At 33.2% G+C, this 12252-nt stretch overlaps 1 protein-coding gene across 1 annotated transcript in view; it reads right to left on the reverse strand.

The window, feature by feature from the left end:
* Positions 1-12252, reverse strand: part of LOC129230397 (1-phosphatidylinositol 4,5-bisphosphate phosphodiesterase gamma-1-like) — a 112739-nt gene that overhangs the window by 42721 nt on the left and 57766 nt on the right. Inside the window, 3 exon segments of the mRNA XM_054864795.1 lie at positions 6302-6384; positions 7034-7119; positions 8047-8167. Of these exon segments, the coding sequence (XP_054720770.1) occupies positions 6302-6384; positions 7034-7119; positions 8047-8167 (290 nt within the window).

Consider the following 12252-nt stretch of genomic DNA (forward strand, 5'->3'; position numbering starts at 1 on the left):
ATAGAAATCTTGATTTTCAAATCAGTTATAGATAAAAAGTAAATTCTACATGCTAAATTAAATATTTTACATTGATATAATATTTTTTTTTCTACTATACAAAGTTCACAGGAAGCAAGAGCATACAATGAAACTTCCTAGCGATAGTGACTGATGAACCTAATAAGGGGAAAGGAGGGGAACTTTTTATAGTTCACTTGTTTAATATCCTTAAATAGTATTATAGATCTTAATTTCAGTAAGTAGTGTTGATCTAAAGCAGTAAGTAGTGTCAATCTAAAAAATCAAGTTTTAACTAGTCAGGTGACTTTGGAAAATTTTATGTTATTGGTGGGGAACTATGACTGTCTAAAAATAGATTTTTTACTTGTTAAGTTAAAATGGATGAATTTATCTACATTCAGTTAATCATCACCAAATTTTTTGAATGTATGGTGAAAGACTGCAGATAATCTGCATGCATCGTGTATCATTCCCCGCGGATAATCAATTGTTAAATGTATGTGATTTGACACACACACGTATGTTTTTCTAAGAATCCAGGCAAAGATGAAAAAAAACAGATCCCCCCCCCCTTCATGAAATCTGGGGCATGTGTCTGATATATATGTACATAGTATATGATACACAGCAAATTGAACACGAAGACAAACCTGTAAATTAAAGAAGGAAAGAGTTTTCGAGTGAACCTTCAAAAGGAATAGAAATGCTTGTTTGTTTGTTTTTGTGTTCAATTTTCCTCCAAGGATCTCACAGGTATGTTTTCATGTTCAATTTTCCTCCAATGCTCTCGGAGAGGGTAGCAAGTTATTGGGACCTTCCCTCTTGCTAAACAGAAAGGGCCTTGTGAACTCAACAGGGTTCATACTCTATTTGGATGAAAAAAATATCAGTGTACAGTTAAAAAACTGAATAATTCTTACCTGTTTTCATCATATAAGTTTAAGTTAAGTAAAACTACAGTGAATGATGCTTAAATGTCGACTATTTTTTTTATAAACAGGCAGAATGATAATGATTGGGGAAAAGGTTGAATGAATCATTACTAAGTTTCAATAAATTTGCTTCAAAAGTTGCCTTTTAGTGTCAACTTGACAATTTTTTGGTTTTTTAAAATAAAGCCACATTCTTTAGTAAATTCATGTTTCTAAACCAGATATTTATTTTTAAAAAAATAAAAATAAAAACATTTCATAGTAAATAAATCTTTTGATTTAAATGTACTTGTTTACTTATTTGTACATTTTCAAATGCATATAAATTAATAGGTTCAGAGAAATTCCAGAACATGTTTGAATAATGACACTGAACATACCAGTGGGTCGCATGGATTAGTTTTGCAGGCCGTATATTGGGCGCTACTGTTTTTGAGCATTAGAATTCCAATATTTCTGTGTTTTATCGCATGACTAAAGATTGTCCAAAACCTTCAACAAATTGAGATAAACTCTGATAAATTTTAAAATAAAGATTTAGGAGTGATGGAAACTAAATTGGATGCAGTTTTTTGAAATCATTCAATTTTCTAGTTTAAATAGCTTTCATGGTGCAATGCTAAATCACTCAAGATTTCTAATACTCTTTTTAGCTACTGTTACTTTCTCCCAGAACATTTTTCCATGACTTAGACTGAAAATTTCAATTTTCCATGACTTTTCCAGGTCTGAAATTTGCTTATTTTCTTTTCATGACTTTCCAGAATTTCCATGACCGGCGTACGAACTCTGACTTAAGGACTGGTCCCCCCCTTGAGAAAGTATTGGTCCCTGGTTTACCTTTTTCATTTTGGTGTTGTTTCCATGTTCTTGCTTTTTGCAATTTCCAATTTATTTTGATTGTTTATTCATGAATATGTTTGTACTGTTTTTGTTTCTTGCAGCTTTGCGTGGGCATTTCAGTACACTTTAGTGTTTATTCTTTCATTTTTCTTTCAATTTCGTTGAATTTATACTTAAACTGTTCTTATAATATATCTCATGTTTTATATGTATGTATATGTATATATATATGTGCATGTGTGTATGTGTTTAAACTCTTTTTGAAATAGAAATATTAGATTTGCACTTTGTTCCTTTGAAATTAATATAAGTTTGAATAAAAAGTAATAGTTTCTTTTTTCTTTTGATATTCTACTCAGCAGTAAATCCTGTCGAACTGTGACTCTTATACAGCTATCAAAAATGTGTTTGAAGTAAGTTAAAAATGTCCGTATGAACAGCATTCCAAAACTCGCAATGTAATAATAAAAAAGTTTTACACGGTCGAATTAATTTTTAATTATCCCCACGATATTTTCATACATACTGCATTTATCTGATGATTTTAGAATACCTAGCCTGAAACTTATCAATTGCTCAATCCACAGGCATAGGTTTGATATTTTTATGCTTATAATTGCATTTATTTCTTAGAATCTTCAACATTAGCTTTTAGTATTGATATATTCGAATAGAAAGAACCATTATGTATCATAATAATTATGAAGCATCAACTTTCTAAAACAAATTTTTGCACTTAAAAAATAATTCGTATGTGTTGCAGTGCGACCGTATGGTCACGCCCGCAACATGTACAATCCATAATTCTTGAATTAAAACTTTTTAGAAAGTTCATACTTCATATTAGGAGGCATACCAATTCTTTGTATTTGAATAGATCAATATTAAAAGCCTCAGTTTTATTCCGAGAATGAAGTGCAAATATATACTTAAAAATGCCTAATTTGTTAAATGGATTCAGCCCTGATTCAATCTATTTTAAACTCTCAAATGTAACTATTACACCGCTGTACTAATTTTGAAACTGGCGCTGTGTAGGGGGTTCACGAGAAACAGAAAAAATCGGTATGGAGCGAAAATGTTTTTGAACCTCTGATTTAGAGCATAATTTTGTCCACAGCTCTTTAGTGTAAGGTAAAATGTTTTGCAACTTAGCTTTAAATTTATTAGTCTTCTTTTTATATACAATACTTTTGAAGCTTAATTTTACAATACTTTAATTTTACAATATTTTTATTATGGACTGCAACTCTTCGAGAAAAAAACTACATAGTTTTTTCTACCTCAAGTGAAATCAAGATAAACTCCAAAATTTGTTCTCGCACAAAATATTCATAAATTGCCCTTTTTCACTTTTTAATGCAAAACCTCCTTCCCTTCATAATAACATCCAGGGCCGAGCTGTCTCCAGTGGTGTTCTCATACTCCACATACGCCGTATACTCAAACACTTTTCAGACATATAGCGTATGCCCTCAAGCTCTAACATTTTTCATATTATGACATATTATGCATATGATTGCACACACATGTTGTGCATATCTGATTACTGGGAGTATACCCTCAGCAAATTTGATGGGAACATCACTGGCCGTCTCTATGTTCAACGTTGTGTGGCGCACGACGGCGCCAGAATCAAAAAGACGCTGAGCTCTACCAAACAAAAATGCTCCAAAAGGGGGGGGGGGGGAATCTCCAACCAAAAAAAAAAATTGAACCTTTTCATTTTTCTATAAAAGTAGCGGTGAAATTATACTACTCATTAATACAAGCAAGCCTCTTTGCTGCCTATCTATAAGAAAAAAATATTTGCCTTGTTGTATCTGAATATGCTATTCAAAAGCAATCTTTTACACTGAAAACACATAATGTTAATTAATTAGCATTTTTCTTTATATGTGAAGCCATGTTATTTTGGTATGTCTATAATTTCACAAGGTTGAGCATACGAAGCAGCACCAGAAATTTGCTATTCCCGATTTTGGTTTTTGCAGTGAATAAGTTTTATTGTAATTTGTGCAATATGTCTTCCTGTGATTTTTAACTATTGTTCGTGGTAACTTCACTATATCATATTATTATACATTAAAAACAAGGTAAGCACATTTGCATATTATTTACTTGTGCGCAATATGCATGAATTGTAAACAATAATTTGGATCAACTTTTCAGTTCCGAAAAGTAACAACTTGACCATAATTACTTAATTCCTCCATCCCTTTTTTCATCAACTATTTGTGCATTAAATTAAAGAAAGAGCTTTGGACAATGTGTTGGTTTTAGATATTAAATTCAATGTCTTTCTGACAATTCGTAGTTTAGAACCATTCGTTTTACCGGTAAGTTTCAGTTCCAAATTTTTAGGTGAAATATCCTCTACAATATTATCCTTCAATTCAGAAATATAATCAGTACCCTCCTGTTTTGTGGCGCAACCAGAAAGCGGGGGCGGGGGGGGGGGGGTCCACAGGGCACCCCTCTGGTGCACCGCCCCGTGCCCCCTCCCCTCCAGAATGCTTAGTTGAATGTTTTTCAAAAATATTTACCATTGTTGGGGGAAAAAACGCGTCTTTGGAAAACAAAGTGATTTCAAAAAGGAAAAAATAATGATGTTGGGGTAAAACTTTAACTTCTTTTAAAAAGAAATCCTTGAACTAAAAATTCTCAATAATTTCAGCAAATTGGTCAACTACTCCCTCTCTGTCCTATTTCTTTTCTTTTTTCCTTATTATTTTTCTTTTTTCCAGTTTGCCTGAAAAAAAAAGTTTTCAAAATGCTACTTCACCGAATCCCCCCCCCCCGCCAAAAGCATTACGAATCATCTCAAAATTTGTTTCCAGACCGTAAACTTTGCAAAATTTCGCGAAAGTTCCTGAATACGAAACAACATGGCTTGAAACTCCATTCGAAAATCACTTAAAATTGCATTTTTAGAGCTCCAATTTCCAAAGATTGCCAGCTATAATATTACCAAATATGGTCTTACAATCATGTTTTTACAACTTCAATTTCAAAAAATGTTCGGGCACGGGCCTCCGAACCTCCTTCCTTAAATATCATCAAAAGTTAGGTTTTTCAAACATGAATTACGAAAAATTTAAGTTAGAATGGCCTTTGAACCACTTCCAATATCATAGAGTACTGCTTAGGTTTTTAGGACTTTAATTTTGAAACATTTTCCAGGGGGGAGCTGCAGAATTCACTTCTTGTAAAAATCTTCAAAGTTGTCTACAATAACGTTTTCAATTTCGGAAAAATGGAGGGGAGAAAAGGAGGGAATTAATTTCTATCTATTTTTCCAAAAAAAAAAAAAAAAAACACGATCGGGTAGAATTTCAGAGTTCCATCTCTTATTCTAACATCAATAAATATGGCCTACAATCATATTTTAAGGATTCAACTTTTATATACTTCTGTGGAGCCCCTTGTACCTCCCTCCCCCCCATAACACCACCTAAGACCGTCTAAATTTGCGTTTTTCAAAATACAAGTTTCAAAATTTTTCCGGGGAGAATCCCTGGACTCCTTTTATTAAAAGAGAGATTTTTTTCAATTTGTGCCCCCCCCCCCTCCTAAAACTATTTTCTAGTTGTGACTCTTGCTCCTGCTGTCATGTTTTGACAGGCATAAAAGTTTTATTAATTGTTCATCACTTAGAGATTAGATAGATATTCAAAGTGGCTTTAACTTAGATATTAAAATATTTTCTTCCACCACAAAACGCATTATTAGCATATCAGAGGAGCTGCTGAACTCGGAATAATTTCGAGAAATGAAGTAAACATTTACAACACATTGCGAAATTAAATATTCACACAATATTTTTTGCATAAATTTATTTCCAAACGTATTTTTTTTTCATTTCATATATGTCTACAAAACCCACCTCCAGGTGCTAACTATATTTTCCTCGAATGCCAGAGCATAAAGGTGCTCAAAAGACATTTGCACAACGGCGCTGATCAGGCTTGGCGCAACCCTGATAACATCAAAAGAAATAATTCATGCATAAAAATGAGTTTTGGCTTATATATATATAAAAAATTGTCATAAATTAAGACTATTAACCTATACTATTGAAGTCTAGCAATTGTGACCCCTCCCCAACCACCTTTTCAACTCGAATTCCACAAAACATCATAGGAGTGGGTGGGTCATTTCTGAGGGGATTTTAGAAAAAATTCCCTAAAAATCAGACAGATGCTCACTTTTATTAGCTTCCAGTTAAAAATATAAATAGTTTGAAATGTAAACAATAAGAGTACAACACACAATAGATAAAGTTTAAATTGATTTAAGAGGAACTATCTTCTTCTGCAAAAATGGGATTTCAATAAATGAAAATTTTAGGATATTCTGGACAAAGTTCAAAATATTAGAATTTTCAAAAAAAAAAAAAATTTGGAAAAGAAGGACAATTTTGGCTCCTAATTAGTTTCCCGAATTTTTAATTAAAATGGATGATCATAATATTATACTACCCAATGGGATTAAAAGCAAGAACTAAGTAGAGTTGATATTACCTTTATGATTACTTTCCTTTTCAATTGATTAGGAGAAGGCATCTGTGTACCATCTCTTTCAATTGGTTGCGTCAAAAGAGAATCTGGAAAAGGCAAAAAGTTCCATTAAACATATAAAAAAAATGGAAATGTAATGCTTTGCCTCCCTAAAATTAGAAATATGTAAGCAGCATGCACAACTTTATAATTGAGTTTTACTTAATTTCAAGAATTTGAATACATAACAATTTGGTTGCTCAACAAAACAAACTATCTTAATAGATTCTGTGGGTTCTTGTTAATTCCAAAATTGCTAATTCTGAATGAATGCTGAAAATCATTCTAATTTTTTAATGAACTATCATCAATCAAAAGAAAATGAGAACAATAGGGGTTTGAAGAAGATGGGGAAAGAGTTTTCTTTTTCTTTCAAAAATAGCACAAACTGAAAAATCTATAACGGGGAAACAAGTTACTCAGTTACATAGAAAAATCATTTTAATGCTATTAAACCACGAAAAAATTTCTGTTCATAGTGAGATTTTATTCAGGGAAGAATTTGATAAAAGATACTTGTTTCCAGAAGACTCCAGTATTGCAAAGATTGTTAAATAATGCTAAGTAAAATAAATAGATTGCTTATGAACTGTAATAAAAAATGCAATTACATGGAGAACAAGAATTTTAAAAAATATATTATTGTAGGTTTCTACAATGTTTTTAAAAACTGCAGCATAAATAAGCATAAAATACCTCCAAAAACTTCAATAAAAGCAGCGGCCATATTTCGTTGCTGAGGCAGAGTTGCATGGTTTTCAATTGAAAGTATTACTGGATATCTGAAGGAAACCATTAAAATAAAATAAGACATTCTATCCCGGATAAAATACCACAAAATTTTGCGAAAACAAACAAGCTTTATATGCATGTCGCCATCTCAAAGCAACATTAAGACATCTAATCCCAGGAATAACACTAAGATATCGTACTGTTGCTCTGAGGCGACGATGTAACTTAATTAAATTTTAAATAGTTTAAAAGGAAAACATAAGAAAAACAGTTTTTAAACATATCTTCTGCAGAGCAATTTTTTCCATAAAAATCAAACTGCTGATATGCAGCCAAATTTGCCAATTTGACATGTTAAAGAAAAGAAATATATTTCTAAAATTAGATTTTAAAATGTTTGTGATCATATTCAAAATTTTAATCTCTAATCACTTCAATTACATTCACTTTTTATACACATCATTGTGCAGAAGTTTTATTAATAGATTATTTAAGGGTAAATGTTTAGTATGGGAGAAATGCAGATGATGTTGAAGTTGAAAGACCATCATCAATGCTCAGTTATGCCCATTGACAGACATTTCACTTCTGGACCAATATGACTTTGGTGTTACATTTTCAAGATTGAACATTGGAGATCCAAGTTTAATTCTAATTACAGAAATATACCATTCTCATATATTTAATAGCGAATTCACTGATCAAGTAACGCTGATGTCGCCAACAATGAAATCCGCACCACGGCATGATAATTTGATAATATTTTTTGGTAATGTTTGACATGCAGGGAAATGCTTTATTTTGAAAAGGCTGAACTGGATGTGGTAACTTAACTGTTTTACTGGTTATTTTACTGGAGTTAGGGTTAAAATATCTCCAAATAGGCAATTGCTTCATTCAAATGTAGAAGCAATTTTCAACCATCATACTTCGACGGGCGATTTTCTAGTGATTATTAAAAAACAAAATTTACTCACTCTGATGTGACAAATGCATGTTCTTTAATCGTTTTAATGCAGTCGATGAACTTTACTTTAGTTGTTAATGTATGACCGTGATACACATAGGGCATTCCATCTGGACCATCCCAGCAGTCCACTATAAAAATGAAAAAAAAAAATTATATTAATTTGAATTTTTGGCATCTTGAATTCAAATTATGTTTTTCGCAATCACGAGCGTGTGTATGCGCGTGTGTGCTTGTCTAGGCGCATGTGTGTGTGTAAGTATGTATGCATGTGTGTGAGTGAGTGTTGTCTACGCGCGTGTGCGTGTAGGCGTTCATGTGTGTATGTAGGCATGTGTGTTTGTGTGCAGGAATGAGTGTGTGTATGTGTGTAGGGGTGTTTGTAGGAGCGTGTGAAGTCGTGTGTTTGTATGTGTGTGAGCGTGCGTGTGTGTAGGACATGGACGCCTCCGACCAGGAGAAGCGGATAGCTCAGGACCGGGGTGCAGCCGTGCCTGGAGGACGGCGGGCGGTGGTGCTGCAGAGGCCCCTGGTTCTGATACCATTGATGAATGATACCACCTGTTAACTGTAATACTTCTTGCAGAGTTAGTGAAAGAACTAACATTTCATCTACTTTCTGTGAATAACTGATGAAGAGACTTCTTTAAAAAATAACTAAAATTTATTAACACGTGAAAAAAGGTAAATATAATTGTATAAACATAACTGAAGCCAAAGGTAAAAAAGACTAATTAAATATGACTAGCAAGTTAGTTAAGCTCAACCTAATACGGCTCGCTAATCTATTACTACGATCAGCCAAGCACAGTCGGCAATCCGCCGAACAATACGAGCTCTACCCTAGCTACCTTTTACAGGACAGACATCACCGAACGAGTCTTAAAAAAAGAGAGAGCGAATCTCAGCTCCGATCGCTATTAAATAGTCTGTCCTCATCATTATTCACATCAATGCCCTTACGTCCACGCAACCAATGAGAATGCACCAAGTGGCAGAGACGCCTCCCTGCTAAGCCAATGGCGGGAGTCTGTTACGTCACCCTTCCGATCCGATCACTCACTTCCGATTCACTCGGATCGTTGGTCCGAACAGGCGTCGGTTGATTATCGTGAAGTTCAGTTACCTGGGCAAAAGTAAGTGTAGAGATATTTGTAGAAATTCTATTTCTAACAATGCCCCTCCTCTCTACATCTTACAAGAAACAGCTAATAAAATTTTTTTTTTCAAAAAAAAACATCTTTGGCTTCTAGTTTCACAAATCCATTCTATAACTTTATAGAAAAGTGAAAATATAACAATAATTAAGCATAATACAAAACATCGTTCGGCGATATAACACATTCCATCAGGACGAAAATACATGCATCCAATCGCAAATTACAATCCAGACTTTAATCTAAAACTCGAGAAGAAAAAAAACATTTGCAAAGACACAAGTATAAACACATTCGTAATAAAGTATGCAAAAAAGTGTACATATTAAATTTTTAGCTAATTACTACAGTGTATATTAGAGCTGTAATTTGCAAAAAAAATTCTAACATGAAAATTCAACACCCTAAAATTTCTCATTTAAATTCGATTGTATAATAAAATTTCGCGAATATTTCATTTTTGAGAAAATTACACAATACAGAAAAGTATTTCCAAATACATAAAATTTCCTGATACAATGTCGAAATTACATCTTTAAAATTGAATATTCATCGTTAGCAAAAGTGATTAATGAAAAACTGTTTCACAAAATTTTACAAGTTCAGTTCCAGAAAGTGGTTTTGTAAATACGTCAGCTTGGTTTTCTTTACTTCTTACAAAATTAATGCAGAAAATTTCTTGATAAATTAAGTCCCTCACAAAAAATAATTTAACATCGATGTGCTTCGTTCTATAATTTTCAATTGGGGATTTACAGAAATCTATCGTGGCCTGATTATCCGCATACAATATTGATTTTACTTTCTGGCTATTGGTAATTCCAAAGTTAATGCACTCATCTAAAATTCTGTCAAACCATAGCAATTCTTCTGCTGCTTCCGTAAGTGCAACGAATTCTGATTCCATGGTTGACAAGCATATGCTTTTTTCTTTGAACGTACGCCAAGAAATCGGAGCATTATCAAGTGAAATTATTTGTCCCCCTAAGGAAGTTCTATCATCTTTGTTACTGGCGAAATCAGCATCGCTAAATCCCACGATTTGTAATTTGTTACATTTTAGACTGAGTTTGAAATCTTTAGTGTGAGACACGTAACCTAATAATTTAAGTAATCCTCCCCAATGAAACATTCCAGGATTTGACTGAAATTGGCTGAATATGTTTACGGCGTAGCAAATATCCGGTCTGGTCCGGTTTGCAATAAATGCGAGACAACCTAACAAATTTCTATAAGGAATTTTAGACATTTCAAGTTTTTCACTTTCTGATTGAGGACAATTTGAATTGGAATAAACTATACCTTTACTTATAGGTAATGAAGAAATTGGAAAGTTAAAATGCCTAAAACGGTCACAAATTTCTGTAATATAATTTGTTTGATGCATTTTAATTTCATTTTCATATTCTTCAAAATTTACACCAAGTAGTGTCTTGGTTTTTCCCAAAATTTTAAGGTCAAAATGTTTATTCAACAAGTTTAAAACAAATTCAATATTTTTACTATTTTTCCCGAATAACACAATATCATCAACATATAATAAAAGTATTACTTTGGATTGAAAAATATAAACACAATTACACCTTTGAAATTTGTTAAAACCTATATTTGCTAAAACGCTGTCTATTTCATAATACCAATTTCGACCACTTTGATGAAGTCCGTAAATTGCCTTTTGAAGTTTACACACATAGTTTTCCTTCCCTTTTTCAACAAAACCGGGAGGTTGTTGCATAAACACATCTTCTTTTAAGGGAGCATAAAGGTATGCACATTTTACATCGCACTGGACATTTTCCCACTTTTGAAAAATTACAAGAAATGCGAAAAAGAAACGGATTACACTAAATGATACAACTGGGCTGAATGTTAAATCGTACGAATCAAATTGAACTTGTTTGTGACCTTGTGCACACAACCTTGATTTCCACCTTACGATTTGGCCCTGTTCGTTTCGTTTAACAGTATATACCCATCTACATCCTATTACATTCGCGTTTTCTGGAAGTGGTGTCAAAGTCCATACCTTTCTTTCCCGAAAAACTTTCATTTCTTCCTTCATGGAATTTTCCCAGTTTTCCCTCTGTTTTGACTTTAAAAATTGTTTGTAAGTATTTGGAATAATTATCTCTTCTTCATCTAGTCATAATTGAGAAAAATTCGCGCTCGTGGATTGACCATTAACTTCCCCTTCATACGTATTTTTACCTTGGAAATTAAAAATATGCGGTTCAAAAACTATAGCATTTCTGTTACAATACTTTCTGATATCATGAATGGATCTTAACCGTTTCGAACTATTTTTTTCGTAATAATACACATCCGTTCGCGATCCATCTTTCCGCGGTGCTATTTTTCTAAACCAAGTTGTTTCTTTTAGGGGTCTAACTTCTTCATCAATGGAACTTTCATCTTCCGACGTAGTGTCGATTTCGCGATCTGAACCCGTAGAATTTTCTACGTTCTGGGATTGGCTCGCATCTTCGTACACGGAACTTTCATCGTCTGAAGAAAAATTAGATTTATCGTCAAAATGACAATGGCCCATCACCGCTCCACTGCGATTACTTTTAAATTCATTTTTATAGAATAAATTCTCATTAAAGGAAATATTAATGCTTTCTACAACCTTATCAGTTTCTGGGAAATAAACACGATAACCCTTCGTCTTAAAGGCATATCCGATGAGAACATTTTTTCTAGCTTTTAAGTCTAGTTTATTACGTTTCTGCTTCGGAATTCCGACGTAAGACACGATTCCGAATGGTTTAAGGTGTTTTACTGAAGGAATATTTCTCCCATAAAGCTCAAATGGTGTTTTTCTTTGACCCGAATGGCAAACTCTGTTCCAGGTGTAAACGAAGTGCAACATTGCATCTGGCCAAAACTTTTTATCTAGACCGCTTTCCTCAAGCAATACAGTGGCCCCATTAGCAACTACCCTGTTAAATACTTCACTGACACCGTTCTGTTCTGGACAAAAAGAGTTTGTTAATTCGTGAGAAATACCAGAATTCTTACAAAACTGTTGAAATTCATTATTGACATATTCCCCTCCG

Source organism: Uloborus diversus, chromosome 9 (genome assembly GCF_026930045.1).
Source record: "Uloborus diversus isolate 005 chromosome 9, Udiv.v.3.1, whole genome shotgun sequence".
NCBI lineage: Eukaryota > Metazoa > Arthropoda > Arachnida > Araneae > Uloboridae > Uloborus > Uloborus diversus.